At 36.6% G+C, this 20,122-nt stretch overlaps 1 protein-coding gene across 1 annotated transcript in view; it reads right to left on the minus strand.

Annotated features, from left to right (window-relative positions):
- CPEB3 (cytoplasmic polyadenylation element binding protein 3) overlaps positions 1-20,122 on the minus strand; it is a 95,934-nt gene that overhangs the window by 22,599 nt on the left and 53,213 nt on the right. The window contains exons 5-7 of the mRNA XM_086466709.1: positions 14,251-14,274; positions 9,312-9,479; positions 7,416-7,505 (exon numbers count right to left, since the gene is read on the minus strand). Coding sequence (XP_086322835.1) covers positions 7,416-7,505; positions 9,312-9,479; positions 14,251-14,274 — 282 coding nt within the window. The remainder of the gene's footprint in view (positions 1-7,415; positions 7,506-9,311; positions 9,480-14,250; positions 14,275-20,122) is intronic.

Consider the following 20,122-nt stretch of genomic DNA (forward strand, 5'->3'; position numbering starts at 1 on the left):
AAAAGGGAAGGAAAAAAAAAAGGAAAAAAGGGAAGGAAAAAAAAAGGAAAAAAGGGAAGGAAAAAAAAAGGAAAAAAGGGAAGGAAAAAAAAAGGAAAAAAGGGAAGGAAAAAAAAAGGAAAAAAGGGAAGGAAAAAAAAGGAAAAAAGGGAAGGAAAAAAAAGGAAAAAAGGGAAGGAAAAAAAAAAGGAAAAAAGGGAAGGAAAAAAAAAGGAAAAAAGGGAAGGAAAAAAAAGGAAAAAAGGGAAGGAAAAAAAAAGGAAAAAAGGGAAGGAAAAAAAGGAAAAAAGGGAAGAAAAAAAAGGAAAAAAGGGAAGGAAAAAAAAAGGAAAAAAGGGAAGGAAAAAAAAAGGAAAAAAGGGAAGGAAAAAAAGGAAAAAAGGGAAGGAAAAAAAAGGAAAAAAGGGAAGGAAAAAAAAGGAAAAAAGGAAGTAAAAAGTCTACACACAGGTAAGTGTCCTGTAGAATAAAAGTCAACAACAATTTCTTGAAGTAAACAAAACAAAATCAACAAAAATACCCCACCAAACATAAACGAGGGATAAATTTATTGATAGTACAGAGATCCAAATTTGGACAACAGCCTTATTTGTGTTTTAGGTAGAAGATTGATTTGGTCTCATTACATAAAATCTCACAAAAGACTACTCCACTTAGGAGAATGTCTTACAGAGTGTTATCAGGCATGTGGTGTTGCAAGATCAGTTCTTATAGAATAATAATTGAGAGCCACTATCAGTAATTGCAGCCCAGCATCTGCCCCTCCCAACGCCACACATGCACCTGAGAAACAGTCTTGAAAAGGAGCCAATCCAGTAATTGCAGGCATTACATCAAATTTGGCATGTCTTGATTGGAAAAAGCTTCCTGACACCACATAGGGAGAATAAAGAAGAGGAAAAGTAGGCAGAAAGGGATGAATTGGGTTTTGAAAAATAAGATTTTTCTCTCATAGGAACATTTGGTCTACCCTAATTAGGAAGACAGAAGCTGCTGGGATTTGATTTACTCTGCATTATGACTTTGTACTAGAACCCAGAAACTCAAATTTCATTCTTGAATTCCACATCACCCATCCTTTCTAAACTTGCACAGTCCTGGCTCTCAAAATAAGTTTTTCAGTAATAACGTAGATTATATTAGGAATGTTTGGCCACAATGATTATATTATTCTCATAATAAATAGCCTTTATTTACTTATTTTGTAATTGTAGTCGTAAGCAACTCGTAAGACTCATAGAAACACCTTTACTATCAAATCCTGTAGAGATTATGGATGTTGAGCCACTTCTGAAGAGACCTGGCCATTCCTTAGTTGCTGATTGAAGAAGGGTCAACAAATGCTTGCTGAAAAATTGTGGTTTCTTAAGAGATTTAAAGAAGTCTATAGCAACCTAGCAATTCTGAAAGAAAATAGCATTTGTAAAAAGCAACATGAAAGCTGGGAGAGAATAACCCTGTAATGCTACTTCAGAATCAGATTTGTTCTGCCTAGGCTTGAATGCTCAAAAATATTTTTATGTTTTGCCTCACCAGATTCTTGTTTACCCCTAAAAAAAGAAATTTCAAATGGCATGGTTTTAGGGACACAGTTTCTCTTATGCTCTTGATAACTGGCACAGCACTCTCAAAGACAGGCATTTTGAAATCATAATTATCAGTACAGCACCAAGAATCCTCAAACATTTAGGATGCGACAGGAAATAGTGTGAAAAGCTTTTCAAAGGGAGGCTTAAAAAAACCAAAAGTCATTGAAAAGCTAAAAGAAAATTCTATACAAAAACACAGCTACAGAAGAGGAGATTAGTACGTACTGCACTTTGCTACTGCACATTTTGTGAATTGCATTGATTTGGGATTATGCTGCCCTGTTGTGGGAGGACACAGGGACTGCAAATTATGTACATGGCCTCAGATGTCAATGGGTAAAAGACTGATACTATGCACATGTGTCTTGGAACATGAGTAAACAAAGTTTAAAAAAGATCTTGCATCACTATTTGCCATACAATGTATTTCTGGACAAGGAATGTCAGTTTCCATTCTAGCAAATATTATGATCTCTGACTTCAGTTTTTAAAATACAAAAATTAGCTAGGCCTTTTATGCTGGACTTTGGTGGTATGGATCAGTTAAGCCAAAGCAATTAGTTTCAGTAGAATAGATTGCTGTATTTGGACAAACCAGATACTTCTTGCGAATATGGCTGATGAAATTAGAATAATGACTCCCACATTCTCCTTGCAACCGTTCATTCTTGCTCCACTGGCAGAAGCTACTGTTACCACTGCAGTGGCAATGGAATTAACCATGCAAATGGTCCTTATCCATGAAATCAAGATCAGTCAGAAGACTGCCAACAACAGTGTTCCCATCTAACATTACCTTAGAGATCATCAGGAAGGTTGATACAGTCTGTCCCACCAGTTGTTTTAAATTAAAGCATGAGAATCACTTAATAATGTTGCTTTGTGCAACTTTGCATATACTATTTTCTTCTTCATGAGATCTTCTTCACCTTTAGTGGCCCCTGTGGAGCAGTAGGGACCAGTGTGCTTATTTTTATCAAATAACAGAATAGCTAACTAAAGAACAGGGAAAACACAAGAGGATCAGACTGCTGCACCACACGTCTAAATCAACTGTAAAGCCAAAGCATTTGTCCCACTCCAAACGCATTCTATCTCCAAGCTCTGCCATGCTTAATTTTCTCACTCAATCTCATCTTTATCCAAACACCAGTCCTAAATGGAAAGGAACAGAGGAAGACTTTGCATAATTTTTGTCATTTTAAAATACTTTGCGCAGTTTTTAGTGACTGCTAGAAAAATCATAGTTATCACAAAGAAAAATCGCTACAGACTTTAAAAAGTTGTTTTAAAGCTAGCATCTGTTAAAAAAAAAAAAAAAAGCAAACCAAAACCCAAACGAATGATTTCGAAACAGTTGGCACCATCTGTTTAATAAAAAAAAGGAAAAAAAATTACTGTAGTTAGCATAAGCATTGCTTAACTCTGCAGACCAGTAAATAAGTAAAACCCCATGAATTCCTATTTCAATAAAACATGAATTATCTGGATTTTGCCAGAGAGAACGAGACTGTGTCACAGTAATGTATAGCTACATTCGATAACATTCTTTAGCACATATTTCATTATTTCTCAACATCTCATAGGTACTCAAAAAATACTTAGCCACAAACCACATTTAATTCCCAAAACTCTGTGGTGAAAGCCAAGTAAACACATTAGGAACTGGGCATCTGCTTACCCAAGATCAACACACAGTATTTATAATTTTGCCAGTTCCATTGCTAACATACCCAAACAGATGCCAAAGGAAGTAATTCAAAGACTTTTCAGGGAACGGGAATGAATTTGCCTTATTCAGAAGCAAAGCATTAAAATCACCTCATGGATGACACCAACATAAGAACATGGTGCTAAGCTCTACAATGCATAGGAGAGGTAAAAAGAAACATCAAGGCAATAATACAGAACCGGAAATAGGATCTTCTTATACACGTTGTCAGCTGTTATTAGCTTCTCTTGCCCAAGTGCACAGCTGGGTGCCACTGGTCCCTCTTCTCTCAGCAACCTAAATACTGAACTCACTGGCGATCAATGCCAATGTAAGGGCTGTTTGATCTATCAGATTTTTCTTATTATAACCACCAAAACTTAACCATTGACCAAGCCAGATCACTTTCCCAAACACATGCTCACAGTGTATTCTGTGATGTTAGGCAAGATTCAGTAAGGGTAAGAAAAACCTAGAATATCTGGGAAAACAGGAAAATGTGGATAATATAGATAATACAGATGTGCTTGAGGAATATAGTGCAGACACATCTGTGTTGATCTGCGATACTCCAAGGTCCAAAATCATAATGCTGGCACTGCACTGAAATAAGCCTTGGAACTGGAAAAAAAAAAATTATGCTGGAGATTGCAGTTCAGCATATTTCACACACAAGTGTTTATGTCCATCAGGTCCAGCACCAAATCTGAGGTAATGTGCCTAAGTGGACCTGTGGTGACACCAGCCCGCTCCGGATGCCAAATCCAGGAAAACCTTCTTTGTTCAAGCTCAACGCTGCAGGAATGTTTCTGGACTTCAGCTAGTCCTGAAAACAGGTAACATGCCACTGCACCTAAGCTAATCAACCATACCAACTAATAAATTAGCTAATAAAGCTTGCTAGAAGTGACTGCACATCTACGGCCTGACTTGCTCACTAAACTAACTAGATAAAGCCCTTGGGGGTGGTAGTGGCGAGGGAGGCCACTAGACTAAGCAACATGTTATTTGAATCTTTCAGGCTTCATGCTATTATCCATGGCTAATAGTTCCCGCAGCCTTTTGTTCCTAGCCCTAAGAACATCATGAAAGTGCTCCTAATACAGTGCAACTATAGGGAATTCATATATTGCACCAACATACTAAACATTCCACAAATTCAATAAGTTATACCAATAAGTAGCTACTGAAAATCTGTATTAACACACTCAAGCCTGTGAGGGATGTAATCACCTGGATCTAACTATGAAGGGAGAAAAACCTCAATGTAAAACAGCTCCAGTGTAAAATGTAGCTGACTATGCCGACCCTTGGCATCAGCTACTGATGATGTCTGCTCCAAACCCCTAACTGAATGCTTATCAAAGCAAACAAACAAAAAAAATACTGAACTTCGTTATAAATCTAGACACAGCCCACCAGTCTGACCCTACAGACGTGGAGGAGTAATGAAAAAGGCTATCCATCAAAAAGACACTAAAGTCTGTCTGCAGGTGATAGCATATTTTCCAAAAAAACAGAGTTCAATTTTACTGCCAGTAGGGCACATTCAAGTAGGTGGCAGAAGCCTTGGAGTTCAGGCTTTATATATATATATATATATATATAATTTTTATATATATAAAAGTTATCATTAAATTAAAGAACAAAGATTAGCCTCCACATCATCCTCACCAACAACCCATTTTCCTTGTTTTCCTTTAAGATTGCTGGCACACAAAAAGCAACTCATTCTCTCCTCTAAAATATAATTATATAATTTGTCCTTTTTTTTGGGCCATATTTTCCATTTGGAAGAATAGCATTCAAAATGTCAGAGAATTTACAGACTAGTCATGCAACATGGAACAGAAGATATCCAGAAAAAGGACAGGAGAAAACATTTGAATTCATGAATATTTCACAACTGAGTAAGTCACGTCACTGAATTTTGCACCAAGCATAATTTCAAATATCTCTTTTCATTTCACTGTATTTTTAAATGAAATGCCTGATAATGCATCAAAACAGCTTAAAATAAAAAAGCAAAAAAAAAAAAAAGTCGTAATTTTAATTCTAAGGGACTTCACACGAAAAGCAGCAGTGGAGACATTTTAATGTCGTACTTCTGTCAATGATTCCATAATGACTGTGGAAAAAAAGTACTCTTCATAAACATAAAATAGATGAAAAAGCTGTGGAAAAAATTATAATACACATTCAAACTTGACCCTTTTACTCCTGGTAATAACATTACGTCTTACATGCAGATGCTGCCTATATGGGATCACAGTAACTCAAGTAAATTTGACCTTCCGAGCTTAACATGACTGTAAGAGAATCTCAAAGACAGGAATCCAGGACGTATGATGCTGCAGCCCTGATTGATAACTAAGAAGTCAGTTATAAATAAATACGGAACAGTTGGGATTGACTGTTGTTTAGCACTTTCACACAGACGTTCAGGGCAACTGGCAGGGGCTTTGAAAGCTGTTTCCTATATTAGAATCATGACAAAAATAGAAGTGAGGCTGCATTCCCTTGTCTTCTGCTAAAATAGATCTTACTCAAAAACATTTTTACAAGTTTGGCGAGGCATAACTAGTCCACTGTCAGATACAGAACAAAATCATAATTGGAAGTCCCATGTTGATCTACCATGAATAGTTACTTATTGCATTAATAAAAAAAAAAAAAAAAAAAAAAAAGAGAAAAAATGGAAAAAAGTGGAGAGTACTAGAAGACATTAGGGACAAGGAAAGGCTGGTTTTACTACACTTTTTTTAACTTGTAAGTGAAGGTACAATCAGAATTCACTAGCCAAAAAGACCCTAAAGATGTTTAAAAATAAAATAAAAGGGACAATCATGTATTTTACCAACTGTCCTTAGGAATATATGGGGATTTTTAGGTTGGGGGTGTTTTGTTGCTGGTTTTGGGCTTTTTCATTTGTTTTGTTTTTAAATTCAAGAACAGATGTTGCATAATAACTACTGACAGCAAGGCTGAGTTGTGAGAATAGAACAGGAAAGAGGGAGCATGTATGGGGTTTTGTTCTGTTTTTAAGTGTCCCAAATACTGTTTACAGGGCAAGCATTTGTCACAGACTCATCATCTCGCCTCCAGCACTTAAGCTTCCAGATAAATTAAGTTGGCTTCTATTTGTGTGGTTTTTAAAGTCAAAATATATCTATCAAAATATTGTAGGATTAGCTAGTTCACTGACTGAACCGCCCATTGTTCTGCCAAAATAATCAGTGGCCTTAATGAGCAATTAAGAGCTTTCAGGGTCAGTGAGAACAGACAATCTTAACGTATAGATCAGAAACTCTGTGTATAACTTCATGCTACTGTTTCAGATCGTGAATGAACTCCCAAACTATATGCAAGAGGCACACATGACAGAATAAAATGTATAGAGTGTAATATAAAATCATCAGAGGGACTAGAATACAGTATTGAGTAAGAGCAATTTGGTTTAGCCAAGTAACTTTCCCAAACAGGTTTCCCATAAGCTGTTCTTTCTCAATCAAAACAGGGCTGTATAGTGTTTTGCTGACAGATATGGAATTGCCCCGCCTGCATGCGCTCTAAACCACCCTGAACCAAACCAGCTCCAACCTAGAAACTCTGTGACAGTGGTGCGTGATGCCAGCCTGCCCTCTCTCAGCAGAGCTCGCTGCTGAGGTTCAGGACCCGCTGAGCCCTGATGCACACCTTCTAGTTCTGAGCAGGATCACAGCTTCTTGATCAGAACACACACAAAGCAGACTCATGCTTCTCTGCAAAATACTGTGTACCCAATCCACCAGTGACTTCCAGCTATTATTCCAATATGCACATTGCAACAGAATCAGCGCTAGGAAATTTCTGCAACTTGCCTTCTAAAGTAAGCCTGGTATAAATTAAGGCATGATTCAAGGACTCCAGGCTTGCTGAAGAAGTACACACACAGGACCACATTTCAGTCACTGAATTGTGGTTTTTTTCCATCATAACTGCTGAAAATATGCTTGTTGAAAGAGAGAAAATTCATCATAAGGGGTGAAATCTTTTCTTTGTAATGGATTGCCACATTGCAGACGTAGTTTCCTTTTACCAAAATAGCCTGCATAAATGTACTTTAAACTAATTACCTTTAGGTGGAAAATATGACTTGCTTTCAGCTTTATGAGGCCAGTCCACCACAAGAGGTCCAAACCTACGAAAGCTGGCAGTGATCTCATCTATGGAAAACAAATGAGGTACCTTAGAGAGAATCTGAAGACTGACAGTGGCAAGGTAAAAATGCTTACTTAAAAAAAAAAGAAAAACCCAAACCAAAACAAAACCACCATATTCTTTTCTACACTTATTAATAACAGTGAAAGCTGCAATAATGTACACAGAGGATGCTTAAATATTCTTTTACCTCTATGCTATACACGGCTGCTTAAAAAAGTAATTTTACATTCCACTAACGCAAGTTTTCAGCAGGATTAAATGCAAACATGATCTATCAGAAGTGAATATGCTTCAGCTGCGGTCTATTTCTAATTATAGTGACAAAGTAGGGTCAGATGCAGCCACATGGGACTGACGGAGGAGCTACGTGTCAGCATGGCCGCTCCTTGTAGCATGCCCTAGAAAGCAGGCTGCATCAGGTCATGCGACTGTGAGGATTTCACCTTCCTCAGTCCCCTCTGGAAACCTGCCTTGATTTACCAAGTTATTTATTTTCTTTTTAAGCATCAACTTTGAAACACTGTGAAACACACATCTCAAACTATCCTATAGGACAAATTTATTTCATGCAAATGCTTCAGAAAAAAGTATTTTAAGATATTTTTAATTTTTTTTTTCTCAATGCATTTATTTATGTACTTTAAGGAAATAATTAGCTTTAAAATGTGTCTAATGTGATGCTAGGTAGATCAGAGCAACAATCCATCAGGAGAAAAGTTTGAAGACAAAGGCAGGGGTTTACCAATCTGTTTGAGATGTGTCCAGTTTATCTGACCCCATGAGCTGCACATCAGATTTTTCAAGTGACTAGGGCCACAAAACACATACTGCATAACTCAGGAGCTGAAGGAAAAAGGTGTTTCTGGAGTAGACCTCTCATGGAAGAGGGTAACAGCTCCTAAGTGGCCATGTTACTTCCTTGTAAGATAGACTAGGCATATATTTTGATTCTAAGTGACCCAGCAACATTCACATTAGTTGTACCTGTCGGCCTGCTTCTTACAGCTGGGGATTCAGATCACCCAGCAGTGTCTCTGTCAACAGTCCTGCAAACTCATGATGTGACATGGGAACTGCATTTGAGCTGTTTGTAAACCATAGACTGGCAACTCTTTATTAACATTTTACATCATTTAGACTTCAATTTAGTAGATCAGATTTGGAGATCCCTCTCTTTTCATTATAAGGTATCCCCAAATTCCCTGAGTATGCCAGTTGAAGCTAGGTAGTGGTGAATTTCAGCTATAATATGAAAAATACACCAAAAACTGTCAAGATTTTGGTTTGGGAGTCAGGGTGTGCGGGAGCACACACAAGTAGAGCAGATATTGATTGAGAAAAAAATTGACCATCTGTACTGTTTTGTAACCATATTAATTGCTCTACATTTGTCAACTGAACACTGCATATATGCCAGATATAAAAGCTGATTAATTAAAGCCCGATTTATTTTGGTAAGGACTGTATTAACAAAGTCCTTCAAGTCAACCACATCTTTTAAGAAGAACAGTGAAAGATTACAGAGGAGTGACAGTACCCACTAAGTTCCCTTTTTCAGCTTTCTCACTTTACATACATGGATGCAGGCATATCTGTCCCCATCTTTTCTAGCTACAGTACAAAAGAATGTCAAGTGAATTCTCAGGTGTTGCAGGGTGTGGTGGTGTGTGTTTATTTTAAATAATGCCACAAGCACTACAAGTGACATACCTGGGAAAACACATTTTTTAAATTAAAATCTGCCGGTTTTGAAGCAATTATATGAAAGCAAATCCCCACATCTCACCAATGTAACTTATTCACAGTACCTTCATCAATGTCAGGAGGAAGACCTCCAACAAACACCTTTCTAGAATAGCGTTCCACTCTTTCACCATTCTGACAGCGTGTTGGAGAGCTGAGACCCGATGATAAAGACTGATCACCATGACTGTCGTCTAGGAAGCCATCTTCAAAAGGAAAGAGTGAAGACCGACCTGTAACAGATTTTGTAGTATCTATAGTTAACGCTATTTCCTGGAGAATTAAATATTTCAGTAAAAAAAAAAAAGTTATGTTTTCCTTTTACTGTTTTGCTTTAACAGAATTTGCATTAAAGGACCCAGCTAAGCGGTTCACTTATCCAAATGATGTTCATTAGTATCACTTCTATTTTTCCAAGACTATATTATCCTTACAAGACAATAAACCTAATTTAACTTTAAAACAAATCCTTGCAAATGGCTAGAAATGAAAACCAACAAGTTATCTGATGAAATTGTGTGTCATAGCTCTAGAAAGAACCTTTGTGAGATTTACATTTCGAACTGATTCTTAGAGATTTAAATCTTCCATATCAGATCTTGAAGGAATGATCTTAAATAGCAGATCCCTCAAGCCACTGCACTGCAGAGCAGAACAGTCTCCTTCAGAGTGCTTTACAGGGTCCTAACCACAAAGGCTGCATCACTTCCACCTCAAGTGAATGGAGGCTCAGTCTGAGTAGGGGGGCAAACAGCAAAATAAACATAGAAGAGCTTTGTATTGTGGACATTAAACATGGAGGTGAAGCAAGAAGCTAACAAGAAAAAAAATAAAATCTTTAAAATCTTACTAAATAAACCACAAAAAACTTTCACTTGAAAAAAGTTGTTAGCTAGGACAGCCTGTCAAGCTGTTACTCAGTGTTAAAACACCCTTTTAGTAATTAACAAATAACAACATAAATGGCTGCTACTCAGTTTGTTAATGAAAAGTAAAGAATTTATTTGTGACCATCTGATGCAATTAACTTGTTGCTATTACTACCAAAGTATAGACACATTATCTTAAGAACAGATTTATTGACCCAGAAGATAAAGGAAATATTCAGAGTCTGTACGTAAGCAACACTGCAGAACAGGCCAACTTTAGAATTTAATAATTCCTTACACTTGAGTTGAAAAATAAATCCTGCAGTGTAGAGATGTATAAATGGGAACCCCATCTCAACTCAAAAAAAGGCTAACTGTCCCCTCATATCATGGAGGATTGCTCCCAGGGATGGAATTATAATTGATACAGTTTATAGAGGGGTTAAATACAAATAGAAATAGCAGGGCACATAATTAAATTCAAAGGTAATGGATCACGTGAAACTGACTTCCAGAAAGACCTAAGGAAGAACTAATATCATACCGGTATTAACCGCACAGTGAAGTACAAGAAACAGAAATAGGGACAAGGAAAAAAATCAAGACATGCAGAGGGACACTAGTCAGAAAAATGTATACACTGAAAATATCAGTAGTAAAGATTACAAAAAGAAGTAGCAATCCTATACATGGAAAGCAAGCTAACAAACAAAAACCAGGAAAGACGTCCTGACTGACACAGAACACCAGACTGATTTTTTATGAACACCAGGCACTAGAAAAGTCTTGATTAGAAAGAATATATTGAATGCACAGCATTGACAGAGATCACAAATACAAAAGTACACTGAAGCAAAAGTCCTACTGTGCTTTTAAGCACCAACATAAAAAACAGGGTAAATGTCACAATCAGAGAAGGATTTAGAGATACTACTCTTCAAAGTCTAGTACTGGTTGTCAGAAATGGTGGGTTTATAGCATAAAATAGGAAAGACTACTTGTGAATATTCCATTAATGGACAAACAGGTCATGCACATATATATACACACGCATTTCAGCACAAAAGAGAGCACATGCACGACAGAAATAATAATTAGGAAGGCTAAAATTGTGTAAGAATATCAAATTTGAAAACCCATTGAGAAGTAGGAAATTTGAATATATCTGTAAGAGACTGACGTTACTAGGAAGCTAATTAATCTTTTAATTCCCTCTCCCTCCCAACCTACCTTCCTGCAAAAAATAAAAGAAACAACAAACATGAGTCATTAGTGGAAGCTGACATATCAAATTAATAGATACTAGAACAAGGTGTTCAACTAAAACACAGGTCTACAGAGGAGGCTGAATAGGTGCTGAGTTCTGAAGGAAATAATAAAAATACACAGCAGCTTAAAAAGCAAGATATCACATCTTGTGCCAGATGCTTGACCACCTGCAAGCATTGTACTCATCTTAAATAAATGCAAAAGCTGATCTAAAACTTTATAGATAAGTACAGAGTTAAATGTATGAAGTATACATTCAAATAATGGAGAGCATACAGACAAGGGAATAGGGAATGACTGTTCGCTGTCTCTTCTAGTAAGGGGAAACTAAAGTCCATTGAACACAAGGAGTACGTGGCAAGGCTGAAAGCAAGTCAGACTGTGGAACCCCTTGCCACAGGCTTTTTAGGATGCTGAAAAGTTTATGTAGGTTCAGAAAACGGAATGACCAAGAATAGGAGAAAAACCCATTCTGAAGCAATATATATTGAGACATCACTTCAAGAAACCCCCAGAGGCAAATCTCTGGGAGAGTATTATGGGAAAGCATCACTAAATGCCCTATTTTTATACTCCTGCAGCCCTCCCCTGGCACCTCTGAATTGTCAGTGTAGCAGAATAGATTTGGGGCTGATTTCCCATAGCTATGCTTACATCTGTACCTGAAAAACTGGTTGTAAAAGTTAAAAACAAGGTACCTAGAAGAACATGACCCAACAGCTCTAAGCATGGTACCTACAAAGAAATGTTCACCTCTTTACTCAAAGAAAATCAAAGGATCAGGTAGAGAACTAAGCCTCCACAAATTTCTGACAAAACCTCTTGTCACTGAAGATGCTCAGTCACAGTGACAGAATCAAACACTAACTAAAATATCCAAGTATAATAAACATGAAATGAGTCCCTGCACAAATTCGCCTCTGGGTACGTTGCACATTACCACAATGCAAATGGTAAAAACAATAATAGGGATATGTGAGAACATTCTATAAACACCACATCATTTTTTAACAGACTACTGTGGAAAATCATGTTTATTAAAGTTAAGAAAGCTCAAAATAACATTATAAAATTCCAGGTAATGAAAAAGCATGAATATCACAGACTTTAATATTGTATGAATAAGGCAAGTCACAAAATCCCTAACATTAATGACAAGACACACACACACACACACACACACACACACACACAAATCTACTTGCTACTATAGAAAAACCTGAATTTGCATAGGAAACAATTATTGTGCAGTAAAACATGCTTTTTGGTAGAGTAAAAAAAATAATAATTCTGAAAGTCCAGCACATTCAGAACTTGTTTGCCCTGTTTTGTCATCACTACAATTTGTATAAAACAGCCTACACAGTATTTATCACAATTACTGTCACATTAATATAAATTTCCCTTCTACAAGTAAACATGAGTTGCAATAAGTTAATAGTGTACAACTGATTCCCACCTCCTTCCCTACTTTAGTGCCATTTGATCAACCTGGAAACATTTGCCACAATCTTAAAACGAAATTAAACAGTGTCCACATGCACAGAGAGTATACAGTATCATACACTCTGCATACTGTCCACTTTGTTTCAGTACCATGAGAGCACTAAATAAGTATTAGGATGTTTTCAACATTTGTTAACAACAGCCTGTTCTCTGAAAGCGAGGAAAAATAGGAAGGTAAGTTTGTGGGGAAAACTTAAATACTTTCTTTTTGTTTTAGCTACCAAATAAACACTAAAACCAGATGGCTTTGAACAAAAGCAGCTCAAATTCTAAATTATAAATTGTTAGTACAGCCTATACAGCCTACTACCTCAATCCCTACATATCTGCAAACTCAAGTTACTTATACACTATTGGCTCGCTTGTATGTCTAGGTTTGTCTCCAAGCTTCTTCACAACCATGATGCAAAATTTACATTTTGAAAAGGAAGCAATGTCACATGCATAGCTGCCACAGAACATACATGAAAAAGAAGATAAAATGAAGTCTAAAGCCAAAGTACTCCAAGCAGATGGCACTGCCAAACTCGTAATTGTTAAAAGCTGCAATCTTCACTAATTTCCTCAATAAAAACCAATCTGTGTAAGCTACAGCACAGTGCATAAACGTAAGCTACATTAGCAGCTTTCTTGGTAGTCAGCAAGCTTGCTATTGTCCATGTTCATTAATCTCTCAGAATGAACTTACATGCAGCAGTGTACATTTGTAAAATGTTTTCAGTCTGCTTTTTTTTTTTTTAAGCGCTGCTTATGATGAAAAAGTTAAAATGTGCTCAAATGTTGTCTTTTATTATTATTATTATTATCAATATTCTCTGTTGAGGACAGTTACTAGTACCAGTATTCACAATGTACTACCTAAGGCAATCTAATGTGGCACTCAGGTGTAACATTCAATGAAATGTGTTTCATCTAAAAAAAAAAAAAAAAAAGGATTTTTTGAAGTGTTCAGTGCACTAGTTAAACATCGCACTTCTACCAACTCCCACCCCCCCACCCCCCACCCCCCCAAAAAAACCCCAACACCCCCCCCCCAAAAAAAACAAACCAAACCAAACCAAAAAGCAATCTTTTTTTTTGGAACACTACACATTTAAAGTCATAAATCTGTGTCATGAAAGAGTCTTCACATTCAGTCATCCTCCAGTTCAACTAGTAATAGCAACACACTTGAAGTTATTAGCTCAATATCATCATTGCTTTAAGCTGCTATTAAAAGGGAGATGAAATACGAGATTGATTTATACAAAGCAATTGATCAACCAAATAATGTTAAAATTTGTAACATCTTATCATAAGAGAACTAAATATTTATTTCTCCCACTATTCAGCAAACAAAACATTTAGTAAATACTTTTACCTCTTCTCCGCCCATAGCTCCTGGCTGCATGTAAACACAGAAGAAAATTGTCGGTACAGCTGTCATTAGATTGAGCTCCAAAAGCAAAGAAAATGTAGCTTCTACCTCTTCTCTTTTTCCCCTCCCACCATAAAGAAGGAAAAGACATTCAAAAAGTGCAAGATGAAATTCAAACCACCCAAGACAAGAGAAAAAAGTTTGAAGATGACACAGCTGGGGGGAAGGAAAAAAAAAAAAAAAAAAAAAAAGGAACATACCTGCTGTGCAAGTTTTGTACCTAGCAAAGTTCTTAAAAAAAATCCAGTATATCAGACATACAGTACTATAAAATAATAATTTAGGATTATGATTTTAAGATGCAATAAACATCATCAACAGTAAACCTAATTAAAAGAATTAATTTTGTATTTTATTAATTAGTTGTGGAGAACATATTTTCTAATTATGTTTCAATTTAAATAATTAACCATCTGTAAATACTAAAATCCTACCAAAACAATACAAACTCAATAGCCAGTATGTACAGACGAATAAAAACAGATTGACAAAACGTCTTTATAACTACGAGAATTAATACAGCATTTCAATGAGACATGTATCAGTTGCAAAATCCACAGTGTTCTACAAGTGCAGAAGCGTATTTTGCGAAATAATGGGAAATGCAAAAAGCAGGATTTTTTGATCTGCAATTTTACAATACTAGAAAATAATCTGGAAAACAGTGTCTTCTACACAGGGACTTTAATCTGTCACAAAAGATATCTGCAGTCTTCCAAGGTAACCAAATGTAGGAGGCTAGGGTTCAGGTAGAGTTTTTCAACAGAAAGTGAGCTTAGGCAATAGGTTATAGAACCTTGTTTTGTTTCTTTCTCTCTTCATTGCAATACTAATTGTGTTCCTCCTCCTTCCCAACCCCATCTTATTTCCAAAACTAACACAATGCCTTCCAGTCCTGCTCTACATGCCCAGGTTTTAAGTGTGATTCACTTAGCTCTCCTATAATCCTCCTTAGCCCACTTCATCTAGTTCCCACTCCCTCCTTCTAAATCCCAAATGCACTCTCTACCATAAAACCTTCCATTCTTCTCATTTTTCTCTTTCCATCTTCAAACGCATGTTCTGAGGTTTCCCACTATACCTCTCAGCTTTCCCTACCTACTTTTCTTTGTCCAGCAGTTACATGACAGGTCAGTTGTGGCTAGTTCAGAGCTACTCATCTGCTGACTGGTCCCCTGACTGTCACCTCCGAGTGGCCCCAGGGGCTACCCAGAGCAAGACTGAACCTCCTTCAGCACAGGCACTAGTAACTTCTCTTCTACCTGAGTAGCTTCTTCCTCAAGCCCCGATGAAACACGGTCTCAGACACCATACACCTATCTTTTTCTCCTGCCATCAATGAGGCCACAAAAGAGCAATGACATGAGTATTTCATCAGAGGGATTAAAAAAATTTCAACAGCTATGATGAACTGCTTCACAATTTATGTTTAGCACAAAGCCAGTAGAAGCTGTTTGTGTGAACTATTCAGTCACAGTGAGATAGCTGGTAAACCCTGAAACAGACTGCTCCTTGCACAGGAAGTGACAGGGAGAATTAATACTAGAGTTGGCTTTGTAGCAAGAATAAAATTAATTCTCCTCCTTTCTAGTTACTGCTAAAGTCATGTTTCATTGCTTATTATGATGGCACAGAATCACTGTCAGATCTCATGTAGCAAGTCTTTATCTTGACGAATGCCCATACACCAAAAAATAAGCATGTATCAAAGTATAGCTATCAACATAGCTATTGAGAGTAATTTATTTGAAAGACATCTCTCAAACAGAATTCTACCAGTCTAAAATTTAAATAAAGAAGCATTACTTTAGTATGAGATGAAAAAGACTTCTATGTTTCTTTTTAAGAAAAGAAAGCTTTATATGCTTAGTGTAAACATTTAGGCTCTGAACAAGATAACGGTACATGAATGCAGAAATCTACCACAGACTTCTATAAATTTTAGAATAACCTATAGCCATTCATGTATCATAACACTTCCATGTTACACTGCACTGCATAATATTACTTTTATCTTACATACGCACTCTTACAAATAATCTTTATGTCCATAAAAAAGTTTTACTGAAGGTATATTTACAATTGCCTGTAAATTCTATGGGGCAAAACAGTGCAATCCACAATCAGGAAGAAAGTCAGCCTAGTCAGCTGTTGCTGATTTAACAACATCACATCATACTTAAACACTCAGAGAAGGTGAAGTTTCACCACTGTTGACTATGTTTCTTACATATATATATATATATATATATATACACACACACACACACATATAATTTGAAAACAAACTCAATATTTAATGCAGTGTTTACATTAAAATATTACTTTTTCCAACAAGCTGATACTTATTCAGCACAGCAACTTAAGAATGTCAACACACACTTTATTATGTTGTTTACACAGGATGCAAAATAAGAATGTGTCATTTGAGACAAGTTAATAAAAATTACCCATCTTGTTCATAAGTCAAAGTTCAGAGGAGCACAACAGATTTAATAGAAGGAATGGTTCATCATTCATAACGCCTCCAGTTTGAGTAAATAATTTAGAAAATAAACAATTTAGAAATTATTCTTGAATGAAGACACTTGGGAGCCAATAAATTATTGCACTATTACAAACAATTAAATTACTGGTGTTACATATCTGAAATTACTTTCTCTCTTGGGCAATTGCAACAGAAGACAAAAGAAGAGCCTGGGAGCTCCCAAAACTGTACCCACCACCAATGAAGTCACTTCCATATATATTTGGTGCCAAATACGAACGTCATTTTGTACAGAAAACCATCTCCTGAAAGGTTTCAAAATTCAACACAAACCTGATTCTTTCCTAGGTACCTCATAGAACATTCCAGTATTAATGAAAACATAGCTTCTTTAAGAAGTGATGAGCGCATTTTCCCATTTAAAATGTGAAATGATTGCAAGCAGGCACTGATCAGTTATGCAATTCCCAGAACGATCACCACTCTGTTAGTGTTTCTCCATCCCTTTGCAACTTTCTTTAACTGACAGGTAGAAAGTTACATAACCACTATGTCCTAAATTGCATGTACTCAAATACAAAAGAACAATACATGCTTTTTCACCTCCTGATAACTCTCCTGAAACTATTAACTCGCCTCATCCCAGAAGCCGAGTGTATTTTTTTTTTTTACAAAACAAACATGAAACTTATGTTGAACAGAACTCTAAGCTTTTAACAAACAAGTAAAACAAACTCCCCAAGCCCCAAATCTTGCAATGCAATTAAGTAAATTTACTGCTAAGGCTATTGGAATTTCCAAAAGCCTGCAGCTAAGATTACTCATTGTTGCAATAAATCAAAACACACTCAACCAAATTTTAACTGCATCTCAAAAAAAGCTGTATGAAACTGATGAAAAACAACTTTAAAAGGCTTGCATTTTGCAAACATCTTTCTGGCAGTCAAGGGAAAAGGGGTCTACCAGTGGCATAAGAACACACTTGGAAAATTTTATGAAGAGCCACAAAACTCTTGAGATAATGTGGTTTATGAGATGAGCCGCAGCTGCAAGACACAGCAAAGTACGCATCCACACAAGACAGCCCTCAAGAAGAAAGGAGTGACCAGATAACCCTTGCCTATGGTTCTGGAAAGGCAGAGGACTAGAACATGCACAGTGTGACAATGCTGGCAAGAGAAAAAAAAAAAAAAAAGCTATGTGGATGAGGGAAGTTACTCTTGCTCAGTTAATATCCTGAAAACCAGGAACACAACCAAGCAACAGAACATTGCTTATTGTATATTGACAAGTAAACCACCTTCATTCTTCAGCTCACTACTTAGGCTGGGAATAAGTTTGGGTTTTCCCTGTTGTTTGTGTTGGAAGATTTGAACTCAAAAAGGGACATTGTGTAACTTGTGTGATAAAAGCAAACCATGTAAATAAATACCAGAATTGCACAAACGATTTCTGAGAATTATTATTACTAAGGCAGGTGTTCTGCAATTTATTTGAAAGAGATGAAACTAAGTGACAACCTACAGAAAAGAAAGGACTTTGACTAAAACATATTTACATAATCTTATTCTTGGTGTATGTTAAAACATAGACACAAACCATAGCTCCGCTAGAATGCCTATGAGAGCTCATATGCAAGGCCCTGCTGGGTAAGACAAATGAACCATCCAGGTAAGTATTCAGTCTTCAATACTGACCCTAAAAAGAGCATGTTAGACTGGCCACTATTAGTGATATGCTTCTCTTCTATTACCTTAGCATTCACAGTCATTGGATGAAACAACTTAGGAGCCACACTCTCACCTACTTCTAATACCTACCTAAAGGCCTTTTGTTAACAATTTGCCTAATGCTTTTTTGAACCTGCTGATACTATCTACTTCCACAAGTCCCTGTGGCAGGAAGTTCCAAAAGTAAAACTACAGATGCACTTTCTTCTGTGGGCTTTAAATGGATCTACTGGAAGTTTCACCAATTGCCCCATTAGTTCTAGCTCTATGGCACATGTTGAAAAGCAGTTTTGCATTCCCTTGTGATTTTTCTAAGGCTCCATCACATTCACCTTCAGCCTTCTCCTCCTCAAACTGAAGCATTTCAGCTTCTTTAATCTCTTGGTAACTCAGTACAGTCACAGTAGAGACAGACTATAAGGAAGAACAGTTATAAGATCCAGAGAAAATTGTATTCTAGTAGTTAGTTATTTTGATAATACAAAATAAGGGACAAGCATAGCTAAGTGAAAAAAAAAAAAAAGCTTCCAAATGGGATAGAGAAAATAGAAATAGAGCAGTGAAACTGATATTCATTATCAGCCTCATTAGCTTTATCAAGGCTGCAAAGACAAAAAGTTCAGAAACGCAGTTATGCACTGTCACTGGTTTAACTTACTCCTGTGGAATAGGATTATTCCATAAGAAGGCCATGAGAACACTTTTCCACAAAAACTATGCATGCTTTAGGGCTTGTACTGGTTTACTATTCTGGTTTCAAACCACACCTGTAACTGGGCTGGCTATACTCACATAAGGCTTGCAGTATGCACTGTTCACAATACACTTCAGTTACAAGACAGCAGAAAATAAAAATTGGTGGCGCTTGGGAAAAATAGTTATCAGGGATGACTACATAAAAGTTCAACCTAGAAACGCCTATCATCTGACATGATTCAATTAAATGCTGACACAATACATCAGTACAAGAAGGCGTAATAACAACTTATAGTTCAGTATCCCTGTGAACTAAGACTTTGAAGTTAAGAAACACTTGTGAAAACACAAACCACCTTACTTCATCTTCTGGAGACAACAGATGTTAGTCATGTGAAACAATGAGTATCACCTCTAACAGCTTTATCTCTAGTTAAGGGTGCAATTTCTATAGATCAGAAGCTGTGGGGAAAAGTTGCCCTGGGAAGACAGCTAGCTGCACAAGGGAGAACATCAGAACAATTAACAAGCTTGATTGAAACACAATCACCTTCTTAAAACATATTTTTATGAAGCCCATCAACCACATGCTGATATTTATTCAACATGTTACTATCACTACCATCAAGAAACTGTTCTGTATAGAAACTTCACTATTGTTCACCTACTGGCAGATCAAAAGCTTTCAGCAGCTTCATTATGGCCTAATTAATAACTCAGGAGAGAAAACTTTCTGGAGAACGTTTTCAAATGCATCAAACCTTATTAAAAATCTGACAACTTAAGTCTATAGACAAGCTGATGCACTTTCAGTACGTTCATATATTGCCAATTAATTTGTTGACTTGTCTTTTAAATCAGATTCTAACAGCAACATAAAACTGACAAGCTGTGAAAGATC

This window comes from Leptosomus discolor, chromosome 6, assembly GCF_034619465.1.
Source record: "Leptosomus discolor isolate bLepDis1 chromosome 6, bLepDis1.hap2, whole genome shotgun sequence".
Classification (NCBI taxonomy): Eukaryota; Metazoa; Chordata; class Aves; order Leptosomiformes; family Leptosomidae; genus Leptosomus; species Leptosomus discolor.